This window comes from Maylandia zebra, linkage group LG14 (assembly GCF_041146795.1).
Source record: "Maylandia zebra isolate NMK-2024a linkage group LG14, Mzebra_GT3a, whole genome shotgun sequence".
Classification (NCBI taxonomy): domain Eukaryota; kingdom Metazoa; phylum Chordata; class Actinopteri; order Cichliformes; family Cichlidae; genus Maylandia; species Maylandia zebra.
The window spans coordinates 8,830,029-8,856,006 of NC_135180.1; the positions used below are offsets into that span (position 1 = coordinate 8,830,029).

Below are 25,978 nucleotides of genomic sequence, written 5' to 3' on the forward strand. Positions count from 1 at the left end.
AGCTGTTCATAACAGAGAAGGTTGAATGCTGCCCTCTAGTGGCCCAAACTGCGGATGAACTTTACTGTAGTGTAGAGATAAGTGATAATGGTGCTACTGTAATTGCTTTTTGTGGGGAGTCTGTGGATTTAAAGTGTTTGTGCATTACTGTGGAGACCAGAAACAACATAGCACATGCCTTTGCAGCAAAATGCTGTTAGAAAAGAGCCTGAGACAGAATTGAGAAAATCAAATGATTCAGTTTTATTTATTGATTAGTTTAATTTATTGCCACTTTAGGACGAAAGGAAAAGACATGCCCATAGCATTGTCAAAATGTTACTGTTAACACCATTTAACGCTATTAACAAAATTAATAAAGTTAGCAACAAGTCCAAGTAGATTTTAGCATTTCATCCTGGAGCAAGCTTCTGCAATAATAATAATAATAATAATAATAATAATAATAATAATAATAATAATAATAATAATAATAAACTCTACGAGCAACACAAAGTGGGACTGCATTTACCTGAAAATAGCCGTCTGTTGTAGGCGGTGCTAAAAAGAGCAGAATAAACTGTACAACCTAAGCAGACTTTTTTAGACCTTAATGACTTCACTCTTTTGGCAGGCTACTGCTTTAATATGACCACATTTAAAAATGTCGAATGATACAAGTTTAAATTAATCAGCATGAAGGATTCCAACCCAGGGCACAGCTTACAAAATGCAACCGCTTCCTGGTCAGGGGGGTTTAGGAAATGTGATAAAGCAACTGTATCAAATACATCGCTTATGTTTAATATATACTGTTAATTGATCAATGTGATCAATTACTAGATCTATGTCACACATTTACACTGATGATGGTGGCCAAATAAGCTCCCATTAAGCAAGTCTCTAGTAACAAGTGTTGTCTTTACAGCTCACTTATGACATTGAACTTGTTGTCATTTAGACCAGTGCTTTGAATCTTTTTGGAGTGTGACAAGAGAGCGGTATCCATGTGTGACACCCCTTGTTACACTTTAGAAGAAAACAGCTCAAATTTAAGAAATGTCACTTTAGTATCTCATTCATCCTCTCAACTTGTGACCCTCCAGCTTTATAATGAGACCCAAGAGGAGCCCCAATCCTCAGGCTGAGTCAGGCACACGTTCACCTTAACTGACACCATGGTATTAGTGACACATGCTAAAAGGTTAATTTACCTCTTTGCAAGAATTTCAACAGGTGTGAAATAGCTTTGACCAGTAAGAACATTTTGAGGGTCTTTGACCTTCTCCTGACGACGTGCATCTCATTATAATGCTCTGTGGTCCTCCTCTTTTCCTTCACCAGAAGTCTGGCTATCTTCCTGTTTGCTTGCTGTTTCCTCTTCCTGTGTCACAGGTTGAGAGTCTGAAGTTGGACTAGTAGGCTGTGATTGGTCATTGGCTCCTTGTTCCCTCCCTGTCTCCTCGCTCAGTGTCTGCAGAGCCTCTGTGTTGCGTTCTTTCTGTTCTTGTGACCCCTCCATACTAACAGATGCATTTTCATTTTTGCTTTCATCTTTACTCCCGTCCCGACAAACCTGCCTCCGAATAGTCCGTCTGTGCTTGCTGCGACGCGACTGGTTACAGTGCAGTGTGCGTCTGCGATGCCACTGATTGAGAGACTGTTGGGCTTCCACACTGAGCTGACGGGCAGCCAGTCGTGGGCGGAAACTGCTGATGTAGTAGAGAGAGGCATATAGAGTTGTAAGGTAGTAGCCACCTGTTGATATGGGGATATAGAAAAAGGTGACATTGAGTGAGACAACCTATAAGCAGGGGGGAAACTACAAAACTACAACTACAAAGTGTCATCATAAAGTTCCACACATGTAGGGGGACTGATTAAACCCAAAGCTTAGCCCTTGGGAGTACACTAAATGCTCATATTTGTTTGTTCTTTGCGCTGTGTGACATCCCAGGCATACAGCTCTGAGGCTGCGAGAACAGAAACACCATCCACTTGCTGTTTCCTGTGTGCGAGGGGCAGCCAATCAAAAGAAAGATCACTAAAACAAAGGGGAGCTAAAACTGTTTTTTTCAGACAGCTGAAAAACTAAAGGGCTGCACCAAGGACAAAATTAAGAAAACGTAAGGATTATTTTAAGTATGCAATGCCATATTAGTAGTGCAAGAATAAAATTATAAGGGTAAGGCCCTCTATAGTCTATAGTCATCTTTAGACTTTAAAAGGCCATACTTTTTAAGTTCATGTACATCCAATCATGTGCAGTCAGGATCTTGGAGGACTACACAAGAGCCACTCCTCCATCAAAATTTAAACCGGTATGCAGATGAACACATTTGCAGGACTATAAAAAAGGCTTCACTTAAAAGAATAAGCCCTTAGTCACGTGGGCCTGGAGACCAGTGAGCAGCCATCATTAGGGAAAAATGTGCAAAGCCATTACTAGCAGATTGTTAGAGTTCCATGAAAAATGCGGACCTGTGTGCAAACATTTGCTGTTCACTCCCTGAGTAAACACATTTTAGCCCAGTTTCTTACTTTGCACAGTTTATTTACATTTATCGAGGAGTAAACACACATGTAAACTACTGGTGACTGCAGCAATCTGCTAGCCACCAAAGCAATCCCTTTGACCAATTCATCCTAGCAACTTCCAGCATCCACTCACAACCAGTCGGGGAATACACACTTCCTGATGATTTCCAGATAGTTGTTGACCAGGCAAACATAGGCATTACTGTCAGAGTGTGTTAGCAAGTCACTTACTAAGTTTCTGAGTAAAGTCAGAAAAACTTCTATTTAGTTTCAAACATGATTTACTCAAATGGAGCATCACACTTCCTCTACATTGTCCTTGAATTATAACTGGCTTACCCTCTCCTTGTAGCTGTGTGGGATCTAGCAGTTCCATCATGTAATCTGTGTCTACCTGCAAGGTGACCAGGTTGCTACGGAGCAGCACCCACGTCAGGCAGGGCAGGAAATCATCTGCTCCATACACTTTACCTGCTGTGAGGAGAACATGACTTTAAGTGGATATAGCAACCAAGCGACTCAAAGTAGAAGAGTGGTATTTACGAAACACTGCCAGGCTACCTGAGCTAGCATTGGCACTCATGCTGTGATAGATGCTCTTGCAGACTTTGAGCATGATCTCCACTTTCTTGTTTGGAGAGTAGACATCGTGCATATTATTCCATTTCTGCTGGATACGATCAAGCGTGACGGAGTCAGGAACTCCAACTCCTGCTGAACCTCCTAGTTCAGTCACCTCGTTCTTTTCCAGCAAGCGCAGGTTGCTCTGGAGACGCTCGAAGGTGCCATCATTGGTTCGGGAGGTTTCTATGCAGGAGTAGAGGTGGCTGGAGACAGGCTTCAGAGCCACTTTGTGGATGGAGAGCTCCACCAGGGTGTCTACACCAGGATCAAAAGATAGCAGAGGGATAATTATTGGAGCACTAAGCGTTCAACCACAAGGTTTTAAGAATGCAAAATATATATTCTGTCATTTATGCTGACAACAAAAACCTAAAATCATTTCTGTGTTATGTCACAGCCCACTCACCAATCTCTGAGTCGTTTAAGTCAGTTATGCTTTCCAGTAACATCTGGATTTCTGCATATTCCAGCAGTGTCTCCCTCAGTGATGTGAGTGATAATCTCACTTCCTGTAAGAACTCCGACCCTGTGACACCGCTAGAATCAGTCCCTCTCTTCGATGTCATCTCCACAAATCCCTTCACAGCCTCTGCAAATGCAGCACCTTTCTTCTCACTCAGCTCTTGCACACGATTGGACAGTCTTTTTCTCTGGCTTACCAGCCCACCCAGCGCCTGGCCCACGGCAGAAAGGCGATGTAGGACCTTATCAGCCAAACGGTGTGCTGAAGCGTGGTGATGTGACGAGCTTAGCATCTGGGGCTCCATCTCTTCCTCTATGCTGCTGATTGAAAGCGAGTCAAGCTCGAGTGATGGAGGCTGGAGCAAGGAAGAAGGCCTGGGTGGAGGCAGCCAGACGCCATCCTCAATCCAGGACACCCTGTGAGGAGACTGAGGCACGGGGCTGCTGTGGCGCTGCAACTCAGGTGTTCCATTTCTGGGGGTGGAGGAAGTGGATGAAGGTAGGCTCCCCGTGCTCACCCTCTGAGGCTGGGCGATTACTAAATCCCGACTGGGCCGCCGGAGGACCACCCCTGCTGGTGTTTGCTCAGTTGGTGCAGAATCAGCGGAACAGGCTCTGATTAAACCTGAATAACATCACAGTTTTTTGCAATGAATTTAACTGATCCCACTTACTGATATCACAAGTGACATAAACAGAAAGACAGGACTGGCATTTTAACTATTTCTGAAATATGATGTACCTCTGACAGTCTCAAAAACAACCATAGGAATTAGTTTTGTCCACTTGCTACGCAGGGCTAACTTGTCAGAGCTAGCAATTAACAGTGTGGTCAAGCCATGTGCAAGTGTGGAGCAAGACGACAGAACAGCTGACAATGATTAAAGTATTTTAATAAGTGCTAACCCACATGAATGCTTTTTGTGGTGATATTTCCATTTAGTTTTAAAAGCTCGCACAAAGCCACTTCCTGTTTGCACCAGACACAGTGGATTTTTTTCTCCCCCTGACCTGCAGGAACAGCATACTCTCTGTGGCCCAGGACTTCCTGATTTAGAAACTCCTGTGTTTTTGCCTCTCACACACTTCAGCAGAACTGACCAGGACTGCATGTACAAAATGTATGGAAAACACAGTTACGAGTTTATTGGTAGGCTTATTTTTTATAAAGGGAAGAAAAGGTTTTTAGGGGTTTAAACAGTGCAAGGAGAGGAACTTTAAGTTCAAAGCATCTCCTGATCTGGATAGATAGAAGCATTGTTTTCCAAAACTGTGAGGGGAAATGAAACTACACTGTCTAACATTGCTGTTCAGAACTGAGGAAGCTTTTTTTTATATTGGGTGAAATCTGAAGTTGGTGCACTGACCTGAGCTCTCTGTATTGGGAGCAGGGGTTTCTTGCTCCAAAGAGATGGCTCGTTTACTTTGTAACCCTGCGCCTGCCCATTGCCGGGTGGTGCTGAGGCGTCTGAAATTTGACGGCTGTGCGGCAGCTGGCCTGTGGGTCAGCCACTCGTCTCCGTGTTCACGGAGGTAGAGGGGATTGATGATACACAGGGCCCCGTTTGTGGACGTCAGCTAGTGAAAAAAAACACATACATACAGTGTTAACAGGATAGAACGCAACATTGGTTACATAATAGACACATATAACCACTTTAGAAAGTTAAATTATTCTTAATTTAAATATTCTTGTGGGCACCTGAACATTATTTTGGAGTGGTGCTTCTGGTTGCATGATGAATGTTCTGTTTCTGAGACAATTACCAGGCTATTGATTTACCCACTGAAGGAAGTAAAGACACCATTTCCCCTTAAGTCCCTCCCCCTCCCTCACAAAAATCTACACACACGTAGATAAGCAACATACCTGTATGGAGCACATCATGCTGCTTGGTTCCCTTTGGGACATTTGATCAGTCTGTTGATCAGGCGGTGTGGAAAGCCAAGTTTCTGCAACAGAGATATCAGTGAAATTAGCTGACAAGGCTCCTCAACACAGTTTTGTATTGTTTTGTTGAAGATTATGAAAGGCAAAAGCTCAGGAAGGCCCGGACGCACTAGGTTCAAGCTGTGAAAGACGCTCTTTTTTTGTGTCTGTTACGCTGTAGATCCAGCGAGGAATGTGGAGACAAACATCCAGCACATCCCTGAAACACAGAGGGAGAGAGATCCAAGAGATAAACAGACAGGATTTGGTTAAACACAGGTTCGAACAGTCTTTCACAATGTCCACAGTTCCACCAATAACCAAGCATGGAGAGTTTTTTATGTAGCTGAGACAGGAGATTCTTACCTGGTCAGAGAGTAGAAGAGCACCAGCTGAGTCAAGTCAGAGAAAGACAGATGAGACTCAGACAGTTGGAAAACTGTCAGAGAGAAACAGAAAGAGTGGGCAGCTTTAGTCTCATTCTGAAATGCTCTGGTGAAAAATACTTTCCTGGAAATGCACCAAAGTTTATACCAGAAAAAAACTAAAAGGGAACTTAAGATAAGCCAGCGTTAGGGTTTCACATATTTCCACAGTAGCTTTACAGCTTGATTATTTCCTGGCAGTGTGTGGTTTATAAAGCCTGAAGAGGGTGTTGCAGGCTAGAGGAGTCAGATGACCCTTTAGTGTTTGATTTTTTTTAATCTTTTAGATACATCATGTAGATCAGTAAGTGGAAAAGTTTGGTAAATAAATAAAATAGGACCAGAGTTTTATGTTTTAATCTGCATCAATCTACAATAACTGCCATGTCTGCAGGTACACAAACCTGAGAAGAGAAAGTGCAACCATGACGTTACTAGGTTATTTTCTATTTATCGGTTCAGTTTGACATGTTTGACAGAAGTACTGACTCATAAAATAACCACTAAAAATGACGCAGGGAAATTGGTAGCTTGGTCACACAGACACACACACAAGCACAAGCACATACATGCACGCCCGAGCGCACACACACACACACGCACAGATGTTTGCATGTGGCGGGATCCTACCTGCTCCTGTGCATTTGATATTATAATCAAAGACTTCCTCATTCTGCGCTCCGGCAGACACACACAGCAGGCTTGGCTGAGACGTCACAGAGTCCCGCACAACCAGGAAACTCTGCAGGGAAACACACGTGTGACTCATTTAAAGATTTCAACTGTCACAGAAACCTGTTAAGCAGGAGAACGTTTACTTTTAACCCTCTCAGGCTCAAATTAAACTTTTTGTTGCTAATGCACAACCAAGTCCTGCAGTGGTACTTCTGAGTAAAAAAAACTCATAAAATATGTATGTGGGGTAATCAGGTTGTTAGTTTTTAACTGTTGCAAATCGGCAACGCCTGCCTCGAGAGGGTTAAATGTTCACGCTGGCAGGCTACAAGGCGTGGCCAGATGGTAAGCAGGCAGCAGTAAGAGAACAACTGAGTGATGGATGGACACAGAGAGAAAAAAAACTATTTTAGCGTGTGGTTTACAAAGAAATGTGTCAGAATTTCTGTGACAAGAGTCAATTGATTTGATCTCGACGTGACAGAGCGTCATGCACACTGCAAATGTCTAAGGGCTCATGCATTAAGTGCTGATAAGTGTTTGTTTGCCCACTCAGAGATGCTGATATGAATCTGTAGATGATGGTTAACTCTGAGTGACGAACCAGTGTGGCTTAGGACCGCTCACATCACATGATTTTCTTTAACCATGTTCTATTCTTCATGTTTTATTTTGCGCATGCATCAAAACTAAAACCTGAAACTGAGCCCCACAACACTGTTAGTGCGCAAATCCATCTTCATTAAAACCAATCAAATCCTATACAAGAAAACCTTGAAAACCGAGGGTTTCAAAGAGTGGCCCACAGGCCGGTGGCAGGACTCGTTCATATTTCATGCAGCCCTTGAGTCTGACAAGAAGAGAGAGCTCTCTACTGTGCATTTTATTCACTCACAGTTCACACCACATGTGTGATACAGCAGCACACACCACGACCCCAAAGATGTTGTTTCTTTTCTAGCTTCTGTTTTAGCCATCAGAGCCGACTAAACTGTCTTAACTCATGGTGGAAAAACTATAAACCAGTACAAGAGTGGACTAAAGTAAATAAACACAAATGCTAACACAAAATGCCACCATCTTCCGAACAACCATAATCATAACGATAACTAAAAGAGTTTTACGTGTGTAGTTTCCTGCCCAGCTTTCAACCATGTGCTGACTCCTTAAACTGGCACTCAGGGATACCTGCAGCAAAGAAATATGTCGTGCAGAAATAGACTGTAAGTTCAGGGTAATTTATTACTGTAGAAGTACAGGGTTATTATACAGTAATAGGGATTATTAACAAGTAGAGATCATTTATGACAGTCTTCTCCGGTGTGGCATCCTATTAAATTCACCTGAAGACCGTGCAATGCTCAGAGAAACTGCAGAAAACCCAAGAGCTACATCTAATACCGACACCTCAGTTAGCACTAAATGATACAGTACGATTATAAAAGGACTGAATGGCTTGTATGGAACAGTTGCCAGGAGAAACCAGAGCCTAATTTTGCAAAGTTGGATGTGAACAAACCACAAGACTTCTGGAACAATGTTCTCTGGACAGATGAGACCAAAGTGAAGGTGATTGGCCGTAATGCACATCGCCACGTTTGGCAAAAACCAAACACAGCTTTTTTAGTACAGAAACCTCATACCAGCTGTCAGGCACGCTGGAGGAAGGGTGATGATTCGGGCTTGAGAACTGGATACTTTGCATTACTGAACTCCTCTGCAAGTATTTTAGAGTCAAATGTGAGGCCATCTGTCTGACAACTAAAGCTTGACCCAGAGTGGGTCATGCAACAGGACAATGATCCCAAACACAGCAGTGAATCTATGACAGAATGGCTGAAAAAGAAGAAAATGAAGGCATCGGAATGGCCCAGTCAAACTGCCCACTCTCTGTGTGACTTTATTAGTTTGAAGAAATACTTCTGCTAAAGGTGGGTTTACAAGCTAATGAATCAGAGGATGTACTTTCTACTTGATGTTATAGAGCTGATAAACAATGACAGTATGACATTTGTTGTCGTTCATGTGAGGTTGCATTTGAATAATTTGAAGACCTTCTAAAGAGCAGATGATCTTTATATGTGCTGACATGCAAAACCTTAGCAGTGAAAGTGGCTGCACTTTCTTTTTCGCATTACTGTGAATAGGGTCTTGCAGTTAGGGCATTTATTTTTAGGTTCTTACTCTCAGATCATATCAAACTCATTCTGTCTTTAAACGTGCCTTGTGACTAGCTTTTGTAAAGGCCTCATTGAATCAGGCACTGCTGTAACTCGAGCGGGCTAACGTGATTCATGTATTTTAACTTAGATGGCATAAAAATGTACAAGAAACAGGATCAGTTACAGTCAGTGATGAGGCTAAAACGTTGTACTGCTGACTCTAGCCTCGTCAGTGATGGTAAAAGACTAATCTTGTTCCTGGTATTTGTCCACTTTAGAAAAAAATGTGAAGTGTTTCTGTTTCTGGTGTGAATATCTCAAGAGGCCCTTTCACTTCTTCATGTCTCCTTTTATACACAGAGCTTTGCTTTGTCTGCACAGAGACTTGCATCGATCATGACACCTTTTTTGGAAGCAAAGACAATAAAACGGCCAGTTGAGACACAATTAACTTGAGTAAAGCAAAACGCATGTAATCCCAGGCAACGGCTCTGTCAAGTAGTTACATCATCACAGCCAAATTCAAAGGTGCTCTTTAGACCAGCACACATTTACAAACATGTACAGAGGAAGTGGTTTTCAGGCTCTGTGTGTACAAAAATAAAGACTGACAAGCTTACTTGAAGTCACCAAACTCTGAGCACAGAAACACACCGAAAGACAGCAAAAACGGCGGCAATTAGGAAAAATATATCTTCCACTGATTCATAACAGCCATCTTACTGTTTGCCATTCATAAAAACAAGAAGAAATGAGTCAATCAACCCTCCCTTCCAACATCTGATTGAACAAAAGTCGACTACAACCTCCACAGCATTCTGCTTATCACATTATGCCAGTAAACTTGTCTCTTAACACTTAATACAAAACAAAAAAAGCACACTCCTCCTCCATAACACATTTGTCACGGCTCAACGACTTGTTGCTGCCAGTCAGAGTTTTGCATTTCAGTGTAATTGTCTCCATGTCACGCTTTATAATAACCGAGAACAATGAATACGTAAAGCATCATACGTTGTTACTTTGTTACTTACATTCCCTGCGAGTGCAGCAGCCAAACCCACCATGAAATGTCATTTCCCTGACATGAACTCGCTTTTATTCAGCACGACTTCTGCATTTAAAACCGTTCGTTGTGTTATCAGACCTCAAATAGAAAAAAAAGAAGGAACTACATTTAAGTGACGAGTGCATGTCAACATTCAGACCCACAAAAAACACTTGGTTGCTAGAGAAAATGTAAATGATGCCCGCGACTTCGAGCTTGGGAACGCAAAAAGCAGCGAAACTGGGAGAGGAAGCAGAAGAGAGGACACACTGGGAAGTGGGAGACACTGGCGGGAAACTGAGAAAAAAATAAAGAACTAAGATTTCTTTTTTTAAAAATAGTCTAAAAGTAAATGCAAAGTAAGTAAGTCATTAAATGTAAAGTTGTTTTATTGCATAAGAGTTGTCAAAATTGAATCGACTGAGTAGCAGTTGATTAAACTGGTCAAATTCTAATAAAATATGACTATCAAGTGGGCTGTTATAGCAAATGCCGTAATGGTCCAATTGGGAAAGTGAATCTGTTGGGCGTTTTTTGGCCGTCGGACAACGATTCTGATCGCCACACTGCCAAATAGGACAAGGGGAAAGAAAAAAAACTGAGTAGCAGGCAATGACTAAGATCAAGGACGTGTGAGGAAACAGAGTCATTATTTAGTGTTAGTGGGAAGCTTTACAGGGAGATCCTTGAATGATTTGATCAATCATCTGGACTTCATTTGACACACACTGGACGCTTGATGTCACATAATAACAGCGAGAGTCATTCAGTGATGTCTGCTCCTACCCCAGCAGGTGTCCCACAGATAGCAGCGTGAGCCCCCTCTCTGTCCCAGGCTCCCCCAGGGCACCAGGCCTCCTGGCAGCCTTTCAGCTGATCCAGCAGTGACAGTTTCCTCCTGCTGCTCCTCCATGGGATGGCTGTTGTCCCATTAACTGAACTGTGAACAGCCCTGGACACAAACACATTGACATATTTTTGTCTACATCTATGGACATCAGCTGTAGATAAAACAGAAGGTCCATTCAGTAAAAAAGACAATCTGGGTAGTTAACAGTGCATAATTCAGCAAAAAAAAGTATACAAAACTAAGAAAGTTTCCTCTAAGATTTGGCTTCTGGGACAATCATTTTTAATAACTAGACATCAAACTCAAGACAATGTTAGACAGAGAATTAAACACAAGCACATTAGTGGTATAGAAATAGCTGATACTCACATGTGTCAGGCTGGCTCGGTTAGTTGGCGTATCTTCCCTCCTTTACACTGTTAGCAGTTTCTACACATATTGCAATCTTCCCACTCTTGAACTCTTTCTTTCTGCGCAGTGCAAAGTGTTGCTTAAGAGTTCAGAATAGCTGAAATAGGAAGCTGTCATCTTTCTCACTAACACGTCGTCAAAAGGTTTCGCGGCAAAATTTTCTTAAGTTTCTCAAATTCAGGTATTTGATGTACGGCTCTCATGCTCGCCTGCTTCTGCCTCCTGCTCACGCTGGCATTTAATGTAGTTTCAATTTTCATGTGAATGTTCACGACACCTTCTTCACCCTTCCCTCCCCCCTCCAAGTCTGCCTGTGGTTAACCCAGCTCTGACTACAGCGTGGAGAGAGAGAAAACACTGCATGTTCTCTAAAGAGCTATGTGCCTATTTTCTTACTCTCTCTGCAGCACCTTTCTTCTGATCTGATTCTGAACTGTAAAACCATCAAAGCTAAGAACAGCCAATGGTCTGAGAATGCTTCACCATGTCTTCATCTCTGTGACAATTATAGACAAACATCATCTGATTAAAGTAAGATCACACGGATGGTTTTACTTTTCATGTGTGAGAACTCGCTCACAGCGGAGGATGGACAAAGTCATTGAGATTCAGTTCCAACAACTGGTGAGAAATGCTGAGTGTGGGAAGAGTAAATGGATAAATAAATAAAAGCATGCACAGTGAAATTATTGAAAAAGTCTGAAAGATTGATTAGTGATATAAACGTTTTTTTGGGGGGTTTTTTAAAGACCAGATTATAACAAATATACAATAAGAAAAATGTACACAAATGAATTTAAAGCTACTCTACTTCTTGTCAGAGTGCGGCCTTTAAAGCCTGATTTTCTTGGAGTTCCTGGGCTGGCTGATCCCTCTGGATCCACCCCTGGATGAAGTTTCACCTGGTTTCCTCCTTCCTACCTGTTTAAGATTATTAATCATTATTATATCTGCGCCAATTCTTTGCCAGGTCGTCATTGCCAATATGGTGAACTTTAGGTCACTTTTGTAACTATTATTGTTGTTTATGATCATCTGTCTGTAGTAATCCTGTCTCTCTCCCTGCTCCCAGCTCTCTTGGAAATCTTGCCTCCTTGGAAACACACTTGTCAGCTGCCTGTGGAAACCTCCAGCTCATCACCCACTCTCTGTAACGTGTGAAGAAGAAGGAGGACTCACCTGATCACCAGCCTGCCCACCCTCTGCCTGTTGCTAGCTTTTGGCTTGCCACCTGCCACCCACAGACGCCCTCCATGACTCCATTCATGTACAGTACAAGTGTTGTAGCTACATTTACATTTTACAAATTCTCTGTCAATACTATGCCTCTTCTGAACTGCTGTTAACTCTGTATTTCCTCTCTGGCAGAGCTCCTCTCCACTAGTTCTTCACAGTGATCACAACAAGAGCGCAACAAGCTACCCTAAAACAATCCAATGGTAAAAGCAATACACCTGCAAATATCAGGTGAAGGATAAAATGCTGTACAAAAATTACCGACGTGTCTGAATGTTCCACCGCAGCTACGGGACGCTGTTCTGTGGGTAGACGAGCGATAAGGAACGCTGTGTTCAGAGGAAGATAGCACAGCACACCAACATGAAAACCTCACTCTAGCTGTGAAGCACGGTGGAGGGAGCATCATGGTTTGTGGCTGCTTTGTTGCCCCAGGTTGATGGAAATCGTGCATTCATCGAGGCAACAATGAATTTTAATTGCATTAAGAATTCTTCAGAAGAATGTGAACAAAGTATGAAGCTGTGGAGAGTTTTGGTGACAATAACCCAAAGCATGAAAAGTGGACCAACCACAGTATGGCTGATAAAGAAAAAAAGTGTTTTGGCATTTCCAGCACAGACCTGACCTCAGCCCAGCGGTTCTCAAAGTTTGTCTGGCGTGCCCTACTTTAGACACTGAAAATAGTTCACTCGCCACACACACTAACCCCACAGTATTTTATAAACCATTATCAATTAAATTAAATTCCAAAACGTTGATTTTGTTCATTTGGTACGTCCAGATCAACAGAATCTTTTGGGATTTCCTTACCTGAATGATTGAGTATACATTTGTGGTTAATATTTCCTCTTCACCTCTTTGTGGGTCACATAAGCATCTACAAGACACATCCGATGGAGGTTTTGCTGCTAAAGGAGGTGCAAGTAAGCAAACCTAGTGTAGTTTACTCACTTTTGCCAGCCTGTTACGTGAGTGATTATATAACATGTTCAAGATCTGAATGGATTAATTTAGTCACTTTGTCCATATTTGCACCTTACGGCTAATTGCATTTTAAATAACCAGTGTATAAATACTGGTAATTCAAAATCAGTTGCACTTTTTCTTGCAACTTTATTTAGAAAAATAGAAGTATTGGAAGTAAAGACTGGGCTGAACATGTCTGAGGCTATTTTCTGTCATGGTACCTCATCTCAGCCTTACGAAGAAACCACAGACTGAGGTGTTGCTGTTTGGTCACCATTTCCGTGGCAAGCAGACTTCTAGTTTTAGTTTTAGAAGCAGCATTGTCACACCTGCAGCTTAAATCATATCCTGCCAACACCATGACACTAACCATCAGTTTAAAACCAGGTTAAAACTTCCTCCCCATTGTCGATGTTGCTTAGTTTGTAAAAAACTACAGAACCAGAGATTATGCACATTCTGATACTTTCAGATCAATGCATGCAATCATAAATAAAAGCGACTTTGGGAGATCCTTGATGTTTATCTACTGCTGTCATCGGGTCTGAAATGGGTCATGCAAAAGTATTTTGTTCTTATTGAATGCTTGCATGTTAACACATCTACAAGGCTAAAAATAAACTGCACACGTTAGCTTGTGTTAGTATTCACCTGAAAATACCAGTGTGCAAAGTAAAGCCTTGAAAGCACGGTAGCAGAATTTCATTCAGTTTACATCATAACAAACTATATCTGGCAATACATTGGGGTAATTTAATGTGCACTGACATGAGGCCACCTTAAAAATAGACCTATAATGATAATTTCCAGTTCCATATTTTATTCTCAGACTCTAAAAAAGGTTTCCATGAATCTTTATTAATCTTACAACCGTATGCAAATGTTTAAGTATTATTTAACCTGGTCATGCTTTGGGCAAATTCATATACTTAATGACAAATTGGTATGAATGATTTCTTTCACTTTAATATGCACCCATATAGTAAATTAACTTTCATTATATTGCATATTTACGTGCCTTTGCGATTTACCTGTATGACAGTACATGACAACAACATACACTTGACAAAAATGCGGGGGCATTAAGAGACAATTTTTCAGGCTTGAGTTAAATGTGTTAAGTATATTTATACAGCATTATGAAGCATAGAGGTAGCTTCCGGCTCAAAAACATGAAGGTGTGGAAGTGACTTAAACCTGCGTCCCATCTGAAGGCCACTCGATAGCAACAGCTGTGGTTGCAAAAAGGCTTTCAGTCCTGTAGAGGTGTGTGGTAAAACAGCGTTCTGACTTGACCTCTGTGAACACTTTATTGATGAGTTTATGGGCTCAGTCGCTTGTTTTGTTGTCTTTGTCATACATTATTTAAAAATGTAGAATTATCTATGATCATAACATGGTAGCTACAGTCACCTTGTGTACTGTCTATGGCAGGGGTGTCAGATATTACGCCCTAAGCTGAAACATAAGACTTACACTTTTCATAGGTTTTACATCTTTGCCTCTTAGTGAAGAGGTCCCCCAGGACCATTCACACTACACCAATGTAGTTAACTACTATAGAAATTTGTTTTATTATTACAGGACAGTCTGGGCAATTATATATTAAGATATTCCAGGGATTAAATATGCCATTACACTTCTTTACACCGAGACTGAATGTGGCCTATACTGTAAAATGAGTTTGACATCCCTGGTCTATGATCTGCTTTGGCTCCTCCTCTTCCTTTAAACCCACCTTTCTTGTCATTGACTTCTTCGTGTAAACAGGAGGCTTAAGCAATATGAAGGTGGACCTTCGATGTTCACAGCCAACGCTGTGTGCCTGATGTGACCCTAATAAGCTCCTTTCTCTGACATCATACAGAGCCAGGAAAAAACTGTTAGAAAACACCCATCACTGTAGTAGTGACAGAAACAGGGCAAGACCATATATTTCATGTTTATATAATGTGTGCACTTTTTTTAAAGTTTCTCAACAAGATTTTTTAATATTTTGAAGCATGACAAAATTAGGCACATGAGGCAGACTGTATCTTACCACGTTACCTAGGTTACTCTGTGTGGTGTATTTGGTGTAAATATAGTGTTTCTGAGCTCTCCTGTAAAATCTGTTTCCTTCTAATTAATCTAAGTTCATTCATTTGCTATAATGAAATGCCTGCAGAGCCTGCGAGAAGTTGGAAAATGTTGAAAAATAACAGCCTTTTTGGGGAAAACAGCATTCATTCTTATGCAGATTTATGCAGGTAGATGCTCCAAAAAACAATCTACACCATATGGGGTAGACTGAGGCTGCAGGGCTAAAGCGATATTTTCCTGTGTGACAAGGGCAGCAGTGGAGAGAGAGAAACCTCAAGGCCCTGGAAGGATGCTGTCATCAGGATGGAGTTTAGGAGATCCATTACACTGAGGTGTGATACATTGTTAGAGCAGAACACATAATAAAGAAACAATATTAGCATTGATTGGTCTCATTGGTACCGGCGTACAAAGTTAAGCCACAAACATTCGCGACAGAAAGAGTCGTTCTAAAAATCTCACTTAATTCAAGAGTGCCATGGTAACGATTTAGGAATCACAGCAACTCAGGTATGAAGTATACAAAGCGGTGTTGCCGAGGTGAGGTGATGGTGTGTAAAAGTCACCAAGACCCAACATCTGCAGACCCCCCCTGGCTTTAACGTAAGCAGGAGCGTCATGGCAGTGGTTTCTGAGCAGCTCCTGTAGGTGTGTTGTGCATGTGGTCCTATACTTTGTCCATGTAGCATACATAACCACAGTGTAACCAACTCCTCTATGAAAGACTTAACAGAAGTGAAAATGATCAGCTTTGAAAAGGTAAAATTTATTGCAGGGGGTTGCACTGGTTCCTGTGACATTGTACAGATGTTAATGTTATTGCATCCACCCGAGTATTTTTAAACCCACAAATCAATTCATGATCACACAAGTTTACAATAAAACCAGATCTTCTCATGTCCCCCATGCCCCAAATCAACTTAGGTGTAGACTTTCTTTTGCATTTTTTACATTGCTTTTTTTTTTTTTTAAACATCATTAAAAAAAATTAAACATGAGAGGAACATGAAAAACACGGTAAATTACAAATTGAGACATTTTAGAAGAGCCATGTGCCCAACTGCAGTCACCCATCAGGAAGTTAATTTTGTTAGTAGGAAAGTTATTAGCACAGCAGGTTTTGGCTTGAGGGAAATAACACAGCATCTAAAACAGCCCGCTTATCTTCACAGAAAAGATCATTTTTGATTAAACAAAATATCACATGTTCAATTGCTGGTTTGCATATTCGTCTGAGCCGCTGTGAAGTGCAATGGCGCCTGTTTTAGAGACATTAACCACAACGCACATGGGCACGCTATGTGCTACTGCAATACAGATAAATGAACAATAGGTTCTGTTGCAACATAAAATCTGCCGAGCCACAGAGAAAGTGATAAACAGTTTAGACTGAGTTAAAAAAAAAAAAAAAAAAAAAAAAAAAAAAAAATGCAAATGACTGATATAAACAGATGTCAGAAAGTCCACCACAGCCTCGCTTCCAGGTAACCCCCCGATGCCACTTCAATCTGTGACATCACCACAGGAGCTTCATTTAATCAGGGAGCTTTTTATTGGTTACTCCTCAGCTTTGGGTTCTGGTGGCGCTGATGCAGAGCTCGCCTTGGCTGTCGCTCCTTTGTTTTCACTGGCCTTCTCTTTTGCATCCTGACTGTCGATCTTGGCGTGCTCCTTCTTCACCAGCTCTTCCAGCTCTGCCTGGAGAGACGTAACAAACAAGAGCTTTAATGCAGCTGAGTCACTGAGATATGGAGCCCAAAGTGGTGGCAACAAGAAAAGCTACAAGACAAACAGCTCAAGCTTTTTTTTTTTTTTTGTACTGCGACACCTCTTCCATCAGGAAAACCACAACTTCACAACAATCTACAATAGGCTACCTTGACACTAGGATGTTTTTGCTGCTCAAAAACAAACAAAATAAATAAGAGCAGTTAAAAATCTTTAGACACATTGTTTTTTTCCTAAACAAAATCATCAAAGTAATCAACACGTTGTGGGCTACATAATCGCACAAAAAATCTAAAGTTCAAAATTTAAATCCGATCAGCTCAGTAATGTTTATGGCCTCCACATGCATGTACACAACATTCTAAAGGCCTCATGAGATGGTGAATGATGTCCAACAGGGTCTCCCTGCTGCTGTTTGGCTGCTTCAGATGCACCGATAGGATGCCCCAAAGGTTCTCAGTTGGATTCAGTTTTGGGGCATGTGAGGACCAGTTAATGCCATCAATGCCAGCATCATCTAAGAACAGCCTATGCACTCTGGCCACATGAGCACGGCTACTGTGCACGGCGACCATGGCTCAGGGGGTTGGGAAGCGTATCTGTAACCGGAAGGTCGCCGGTTCGATCCCCGGGCTCTCTGTCCTGGTCGTTGTGTCCTTGGGCAAGACACTTTACCCTACCGCCTACTGGTGTTGGCCAGAGGGGCCGATGGCGCGATATGGCAGCCTCGCTTCTGTCAGTCTGCCCCAGGGCAGCTGTGGCTACAACTGTAGCTTGCCTCCACCAGTGTGTTAATGTGAGAGTGAATGAATAGTGGCATTGTAAAGCGCTTTGGGTGCCTTGAAAAGCGCTATATAAATCCAATCCATTATTATTATTACTGTCCTACACCAGGAGGAACACAGGATCTTCGCTGGCATAATGAAACTTTCATCTCAGTACCTAACAGTAGTAAGCACTGTTGGCTAACACTGTCTAAGGATATGCCTCCACAGAACATCATTGATCCTCTGCCAAGCTGGTCATATCACATATCATTCACCACAACGTCTCCAGACTCTTTCATGCCTGTCACATGTGATCCGTCTGATCCTGCTCTCATCTGCAAGGAAAATGGGTCACCACTAATATAAGACATCCCAGAGGTTCTCAGCTAGCAGGTCTGGAGTGACAGACCCACCACTTCCTCTCTTGCAAAGGTTAATCGAGCTGCATGGTGCTGCACTATCAGCAAAGGTCCCACTGAAGGACACGAGGCCCTCGTGCTACCCTAATGTAGTCTGATTCTGACAGTTGTGTTAAATATGTATGAGTATGCGCTCTTGTTCCTCCTCCCACAAAGAAGCAGACACTGACCCTCCTGCTAGGCCGGCTTCTACTGCTTCTACTGCCCTGTGCTGCGAGGCACAGCAAACATCTGTGTGACAGCACTTATGGCTGTGCCTATGAGCTGAACTATCTGTACAATCTGAATTGACTGCAGGCACTGTGTCATCCTAACAGCAGTGACAAGGACACCAGCAAAATGCAGAACTAGATCAAAAAAAGTTAACAGCCGAAAAAAGAAAAGGGAAAAAAAAAAAAAAGGTAAGAAATGGTCCACACGCAAAGATTTTTTTAGTGGTTGTCACCTCTACAGTACAACTGTTGTCACTCTCATTTGCACCAAAGCAGGTGAAATGGACTCACAGTGGTTTCTGCTTCCCAACCAGACAGACTGATACCCTGAAGTTAAAATTACTTTATGTTATATTTTGATGATCAAGTGTTCCCATCACTTTCTGAGCAGTGTTTACTTGTTTTAACCTTACACATGATAGGCCTAAAAACATAGCAAAAACATAACATAGGACAGCATCCTTGAAAGGGGACATGTAACTTACCTTCCATCCCAGAAGATCAGCTAGAGCCAAACATCCATCATCACAAGTACTAATGTGAGCTACATCTCTGGAGAGAGAGGCAAATAAATAGCAACGTGTTAGTGCAAAACAACTTTTTATTTCACTGACAACACCAGCACCGCTTATCTTTTACAGCATAAACTGAGCTGCAAATAAGGCAGCAATGGACACCTTACTGAAGAAAGCAGTTTAAAAATAACCATCATTTTAATTAATTTGCTTTTTGTTTGTTTTGGCACAAGATGCTAATAAATTAAACTCACTGCTTCCACTAAAGCTTTCTTGGTCATTTAAGGCAGCGGTCCCCAACCCCCGGGCCGGTACCAGTCTGTGAGGCGTTTAGTACCGGGCTGCAAGATTTGAGGCTCGGGTGTGAAATTGATGGTTTCAGGGTTTTTATTGTTAACTTGGTTTCCCTAGGTCTTTTCCCGTGTTGTAGTTGTGCGTCTTATTTTGAAAGAAATATTTACATGTTACCATAGCGACCAGAAAGCTAAGGGGCAGAGAGAAGGCTGTTAATCTCATGTTGTTGGCGGATTTTAGGAGGACGCTGCTAATAAAGTTACACAACTACACAGTGAATACGCGTTTATTATTATATTTACAAAATATCACAGTTTTTGTCTTGGTCGTGAAATCTTATTTTGTTGTATTTATCCGCAAAACCGCAGAGGCCGATCCGTGAAATTATTGTCTGACATTAAACCGGTCTGTGGCGCAAAAAAAGTTGGGGACCGCTGATTTAAAGGGAATCTGATAACTTTCGATGACTTTTCAGTTTCATAGAAACTTTTTAGCAAGTCAGATACTGAGCAACGTAGTTATAAATTAGTTCAATCATTAATGTAGTGAGTAGTATGAAAAAAATGTAGTATATTCAAAGTATCTACCAATTCCATTTGGGACAGATAGATAAGTCTTTGGTGCCCTCTGGTTGTAAAATGGTGGCCTGCGTGATGTGTGTTCATTACTCTGTGCATCAGTCTGAACTTACAGCATACATTTCACATAAAAATAACTAAATCATAAAACAAAAAACCTTTTCCTGAGTATCTGTTAAACTGTATTTGACACATATATTGTGCAGCTTAATGTAAAGGTACGGCTACAGTACACTGCACTCATTAAGATCTTTTGTTTATATTAGTTTGTAGTAAACGGCAAATGCAGAGTAAAGCTATGGAGAGGAGTAGCTGTGTCTCATTATCACCTGTAAGCCTTGTCTGAGTCAAAGTCCATCCCTTCGCCGAAACCAAACAAACTCATCATGGGCTTAACCTGCACAGAGACGCACATCAACACAAGCCTGCACAAAGAATCCAAGAAAGAAGGAAAAGGAAGTGGTGAGTGCTTACCTGCCCTGATTTCTCCATGTTAATGAGCAGTCTGGGGCAATTTTTTGAAACCCTAAATGAAAAAGAAACACACAAAATAAAGTTTTCACCAGATCTACATGAAATTATAAAATGTGGTTGAGTGCAAAAGCTCTCAAACAAACTCTCCTGCAGGTCTGTGGTCTACTACCAGACAATTACTGTGGCGGTCTCTGTGCTCAGACAGGAATGTGAAAGTTGAGCTGCAGTACCTGCTGACTAGACTCGCAAATGGTTGAACCTGAAGGGATGTCCCCATAACAATGAGAAGGTCGCAACGAGGAAAATCCTGAAAGGTTTACCAAAAAAAAAAACCAAACCCAAAAACAACGTTTACTGTTACTAAGTAGCTGCATCACATTTCCTCAAAATATGCCAGAATGTTCACAAGCCGCTGGTGTCCACTCACCATCTTCATTGAAGTGAAGAATCGGGCAGGTAGGTTCTCTCCAAAGAAGACAATATCTGTGTAAGAAAAAGCAGAAGAGAGAGACTTTCTAAAAGTCATGGTTGAAACTCAACATTACTAACATTTAAACAAATGAACATCTACTGACCTGGTTTAACCAAACTGCTGCACTTGTCACATTTGGGAATGTCGTCAGAAAAGATTTTCTCTACAAGACAGCATGAGAAAGTTAAGATTCCAAGTGTCTCTTAATCAGACTAAAGCAACAATCCAAAGCAAGAAAACAAAAACACCACACCTTTCATCCACTCCAGGCTGTACTCTTTGCGGCAGCAGAAGCTGACACAGTGTGACGTGTAGAACGTCCCGTGAGCTTCGATTAGGTCGTCTCCTTCGAGCCCGGCTACTCGCTCCAGCGTGTCGATATTCTGAATGAACACAGGCGGGAATGTAAATGCAGCAATAGTGACTTCATTTGTGAAAAGCGAGTGTTCCTCCTACCTGTGTGTAGCAGCGTCTCAGGATGCCCTTGTCTTTCAACATCTTCATGAAATAGTGACAGATTGTTGGCTAAACACCCGCAAAGGTCCAACATGAGAGAATGAACACAGTGTGAGGCCATTTGTAGTTTTCTATATAACAACACATGTGACAAATAATCCGCAAGTGTGCGTGTTGTACCTTAAATTGTCCCGGGTAAAGCTCCCTTGCCAAGGCAAAGAATGGCTCTGGATGTTTCTGAAATACGAGACGGAGAAAAAGATAATTTTTTTTCTAAAATAACAATTTCAAAAAAGTTACAAGATAAATGTAGATGAGTTAAAGCCAAAGCCTTGAAGTTGACCTTTTATGTGTTTACTTACTTTATCCTGTTACAATGGTGCGTGTTCATACTAAACATGGCCAAAGCCATTCACAAGAAACATGGTTTAAAGGGAGGGCAAAGAAAGCTACAAGAGATATGTTTCAGATAGTGGATGATCTGAGGGGTTTATTTTGAGCTGTGAATCATGGGAACCTACTCTGGGAGAGTCCAAGAATAAAACAAATTGAGCTGAAAATGAACATAAAAAAGTAGTTTTTTGACTGAAATATGAGTTATGGTTTAATGTGTTGAATTCGAGGCCGACAGTAATTACCGGTAATATGTTGTTTTTTGTGTCAATATTAGCGAATACAAAGTTGTTTAAGAAGTGAGTAATAAATGGGCAAAGTTTTATAGCCACTATCTCCCCTCAAGCATGTCCAAAACAATCTCTCACAAACCTTAAAGTAATCTATCTGGAAAATAGCCTCTGGGTAAGGCAAGTTGTATTTTTGCAGGTTTGCATACAGGCCAGTTTCTGGAGAGCGAAAATCTGGGATTCCAGCAGCTGTAGAGAGAAATGATGTTCAGTTACTCATTAAGAATAATAATGATTATTATAATAATAGTAATTAATAAAAGAGGTGATCTTTAAGCAGTTTAAGTGCTTATTCTGTGATATAAAAGAGAGATACTCACATGTGGATATTCCTGCTCCAACCATGCAGATGATGTTTTTACCTGCATGAAAGCAGAGAAGCTTGCGGCTCAATCAATAATAACTGCATTGTGGAAACAGGCTCGTAAGCGGTAAATCGATCCACTCCGGTGGGGGGCAGAGTGAAGGCGGGCAAAGACTCACATTTGCCGCTGTTTATGTATCGTGCCACTCCATCCAGAGTCAGCTCATCCAGGACTTTCTCAGCAGCTGAACTGAGGCCCAGCGCGCTGGAGAAGAGGTTGCGCATGAAATCCACTGATGGGAACACAGGGAAAATCAGATAAAGGCAGAAATCGATACATTCAGCCAAGTGAAGAGGCAGCTCCTAGTCTGATAAAACATGTCTCAGCACAGCCACTGCATTAGCAGGAAAATGCAGAGGACACTGACACTGTTTAGTCACAAGTAGTAAAGTATATCTTGGGATTTAGCTACTAAGAAGTACATTATACTGCTGGGTTGGCACAATGGTCAAACTAACAGCAGAAATATATACAACTGGGAACCAGTCCAATCACTGGATGTAAGCAGTAAAGTAAGAGTGAAAATGAAAATACAGAAGTTATAAATCCCGTGTCTATGTGTTCACGTACTGTCTACGTCTCCTGCAGCCTCGTCTTCACTGCTGTCGTCGCATTGTTCCTGCATAGGAAACAATACTAACATTTACAAGCATATCACATTTATCTACACTGCACTGAAATATTGCTGAACAGCTTTATCACCTCTTCCTGTCTCAGACACTGACAAATGAGGGTTTTGTTTGGATTATGTCAATCTGACGGACTTAACCACACCTCGCTGCTAGCATTCACTGCTTCACACACACTACTATTCTCACCTCTGGTTCGGGAGTGACCTCCTCCTCTTTTTCTGATTTAGGAAGTTCTACAAATGTAAAAATAAAACAGCACGTCAAACTCACCGCACAGTTTCACGTAAAACGAATGCACCTAGCTTTGAAGCTAGCTACACTAGCACGCAGAAACAGCGACACATTCTCGAAGTTTAACCGAAATTTAACTATCATACATCCGTCCTACCTGACGAATCAGACATTTATCCGTCTGCTGAGGATCTTACACCACAAGGGTTCTGATGACAATCGATTTAAATGCCGAATTTTAAGAAGTTATGAGAGGTATCTAACACACAGCTAGCTGTTCTGTTGTTGTCCGTCACAAACGCGGTCCGTGCTTACTCTTTTGTTCAGCTTCACAAGAAAAGTCTGTTCCTACCTTCAGTTTGGGACTTTCGATAAGACTATTTGACTCCAGTTACTCCGAAACACTGCTCGGTGGTGTGGTTCCAACCAAAGCACCCACATCATGTGGCCAATGCTAATTTACAGTTTGATGTGTTTCACACAAGTTTCGACAGGTGGGTAGTGCTGTACCATGCTGCAAAGTTACGTATTGATGTAACACCAAGTAAAGACGCGGTCAGTATTGCCCATACCAATACCGATACTGAGACCTTTACTCCATAAAGCCAGCTTATGTAGCGGGAGCAGTGTGTTATGACTTGTGAGATGAATCATAATCAATTTCGAAATTCTGAACACATTTTAATGACCAATAAATCACTGTCCTTTTTGCTTTCCACAATAATTAATGAACACAACAAAACACACCTTTCAACTTTTTATTTTGAAACTGTTTTTTTTTTCTTCTTTTAATGTAAATGTGGCTGTCTTTAAGGTTCTATTGATCAACTTCTGTTGTTTAAATGTGCTATTAGCTATAAAAAATGTTTAGTTTTTTTAATAATTAAAAAAATAAGATACCAAAGTCAAACATAAAGGCTCAGACATTTTTCAGAGTGCATTTTTGATGTTCTTCTTCTTCTTCTTCACTTCCAAAAATGCAGTGGACTACATACTGAACTTCGAGGACAGAAACAAAGTATCATCAATCCTGTCATGCTAGCATCTATCCAATGCCAATACCAGCATTTGGAAAGTTCTTAACTGCTGCTTCTTGGTTTTAACCCTAAAACAGCTTTAAAATTAATTTATATTATTATATAATTATGATATATTTTTGAATACAAAAATTGCCTCCAGGTAAATAATAATAATAATAATGCATTTTGATATTTACTTACAGTCTATACCACAAAATACCTTTTCCCGCATTCCTTGGGTGATGTAATCATTTAGAGTGTAATTTCTAGTTTCTCATCTCAGATCTCAGGCTGACAGATCACGTGCTCCTTTTTTCTTTCATATCAGATTTTGTTTTTTTGTTTTTTTTTACTTAATTCACCGTGAGTGTGATGTCCACTGGAGAATTTGTTTGAAATAAATAAATAAATATATATATATATATATATATATATATATATATATATATATATATATATATATATACATACATATATATAATTATTATTCAAATTTTTAATGGTCACTGTTCGACTGGTCACTCCCATGGAAACACGAACAGACATCCCTTATCAGTGAATCTGATTTACTAACACACAATTTAAGGTCAGAAAACTGGCCATAAATGTGACAATTACTTTGCTCGCAAACTAAAACCTCAAACAATCCTCAGGGTAAGGAAGTTTCCACCCACAAATTACTAATTGAGGACCATTTCGACTTTCTCTTATTTATTTTCATGTCCCATGAAATAATTAGCTGCATTCATTCACACTTCATTCTACCATAGACGAATCATGTTCCACAAAATCCATTGGTTTACACTGAGCTCACCTACAAAGTGGACGACATTCAAATCCTCACAACCTGTGTGGATATTACAATAAACACAGCAGCCTTTTCTCCATATATTTTGTTTTATAAATTAATTTGTTTTGGTGTTGCTTCACAAAATAGCATTTTCAATACATGTGATAATAGGAAAAAGTGGCCAGTAGGTGTCAGTAGAAGGCTGCGGGTGTCAGATTGGTTCAAAACCTCATTTTAATTCTGGCACAACTCCTTCCAGCGTTTCAGTCTCTCACAAAGCCTCGCTGTGCCCATCACTACAGCTGATCCCAATACTTGATATTATATTAAATATCACCAAAAATGCATGTAGTCAGTAAACTGTTACTTAACATTTGAAATTATTATACATTTTGTACTTTAATATAGCTTCCAGTACTATCCAACATAACAAAATAAATGCTACCAAATGACTTGAGATGGTATATTTACATACAAAAGTAGCAGCAGTTTCTTCACCCACATTCACTCTTCTCTCATAGGTGTCTTCATCAGTCCATTGACACTGCTGCAGAACAAGGCTCACACTGGATTATGGGCTTTAGTTTCCTCACATAAGCTCCTGCAGTGCAGATTACAAATACATACAGACACGCTGTGATGTGTGACGACATCGCTTGCACTATCTTTAAAACATGTGACAAGAGTAAATGGTAAATGGCCTGTATTTGTACAGCACTTTATTTAGTCCCTAAGGACCCCAAAGCGCTTTACACTACTGGTGATGGCAAGCTACATTGTAGCCACAGATGCCCTGGGGCGCACTGACAGAGGCAAGGCTGCTGGACACTGGCGCCACCGGGCCCTCTGACCACCACCAGTAGGCAACGGGTGAAGTGTCTTGCCCAAGGACACAACGACCGAGACTGTCCGAGCCAGTGCTCAAACCGGCAACCTTCCAGTTACAAGACGA

The 25,978-nt window shown here is 41.2% G+C and overlaps 2 protein-coding genes and 1 long non-coding RNA gene across 6 annotated transcripts; 1 reads left to right on the forward strand and 2 right to left on the reverse strand.

Annotated features, from left to right (window-relative positions):
- Positions 1 to 219: 219 nt before the first annotated feature.
- On the reverse strand, positions 220 to 11,329 carry rinl (Ras and Rab interactor-like). 2 transcript variants are annotated; one of them, XM_004562786.5, is made up of 11 exons: positions 11,063 to 11,329; positions 10,630 to 10,795; positions 6,589 to 6,700; positions 5,900 to 5,972; positions 5,665 to 5,753; positions 5,474 to 5,556; positions 4,971 to 5,181; positions 3,548 to 4,228; positions 3,079 to 3,396; positions 2,857 to 2,991; positions 220 to 1,737 (listed from the first exon to the last, which is right to left on the reverse strand). In XM_004562786.5, coding segments are annotated over exons 1-11 (2,322 nt in total). In that variant the 5' UTR covers positions 11,065 to 11,329; the 3' UTR covers positions 220 to 1,285. The 2 variants fall into 2 exon arrangements, with proteins under 2 accessions (XP_004562843.1, XP_004562844.1); XM_004562787.5 differs by lacking the exons at positions 10,630 to 10,795; positions 11,063 to 11,329 and adding an exon at positions 9,830 to 10,583.
- LOC105941183 (uncharacterized) lies at positions 3,987 to 13,818 on the forward strand. Its single transcript, XR_001167811.2, has 3 exons — positions 3,987 to 4,102; positions 12,177 to 12,371; positions 12,473 to 13,818. It is a non-coding gene; the product is annotated as an uncharacterized LOC105941183 (long non-coding RNA).
- Positions 13,819 to 16,136: 2,318 nt separating this feature from the next.
- On the reverse strand, positions 16,137 to 25,566 carry sirt2 (sirtuin 2 (silent mating type information regulation 2, homolog) 2 (S. cerevisiae)). Of its 3 annotated transcripts, none has more exons than XM_076892171.1 (16): positions 25,502 to 25,566; positions 23,173 to 23,219; positions 22,925 to 22,973; positions 22,473 to 22,586; positions 22,310 to 22,351; positions 22,072 to 22,178; positions 21,487 to 21,543; positions 21,307 to 21,375; positions 21,104 to 21,233; positions 20,954 to 21,013; positions 20,806 to 20,861; positions 20,609 to 20,685; positions 20,379 to 20,430; positions 20,234 to 20,301; positions 19,003 to 19,069; positions 16,137 to 17,089 (listed from the first exon to the last, which is right to left on the reverse strand). In XM_076892171.1, coding segments are annotated over exons 3-16 (1,041 nt in total). In that variant the 5' UTR covers positions 22,926 to 22,973; positions 23,173 to 23,219; positions 25,502 to 25,566; the 3' UTR covers positions 16,137 to 16,948. The 3 variants fall into 3 exon arrangements, with proteins under 3 accessions (XP_076748286.1, XP_012777754.1, XP_004562842.2); XM_012922300.3 differs by lacking the exon at positions 25,502 to 25,566 and adding an exon at positions 23,570 to 23,783; XM_004562785.4 differs by lacking the exon at positions 25,502 to 25,566 and adding an exon at positions 23,375 to 23,550.
- Between the last annotated feature and the right edge of the window lie 412 nt (positions 25,567 to 25,978).

Coding starts and splice junctions, on each gene's coding strand:
- rinl (XM_004562786.5), bottom strand. Junction 4,229..4,970: donor TCCCAATACAGAGAGCTCAG/GTCAGTGCACCA, acceptor GATGTTATTCAG/GTTTAATCAGAGCCTGTTCC. Junction 3,397..3,547: donor CTTAAACGACTCAGAGATTG/GTGAGTGGGCTG, acceptor ATCCTGGTGTAG/ACACCCTGGTGGAGCTCTCC.
- sirt2 (XM_004562785.4), bottom strand. Junction 22,352..22,472: donor ATACATAAACAGCGGCAAAT/GTGAGTCTTTGC, acceptor GCTTTCATGCAG/GTAAAAACATCATCTGCATG. Junction 21,234..21,306: donor TGAGACGCTGCTACACACAG/GTAGGAGGAACA, acceptor GTGTTCATTCAG/AATATCGACACGCTGGAGCG.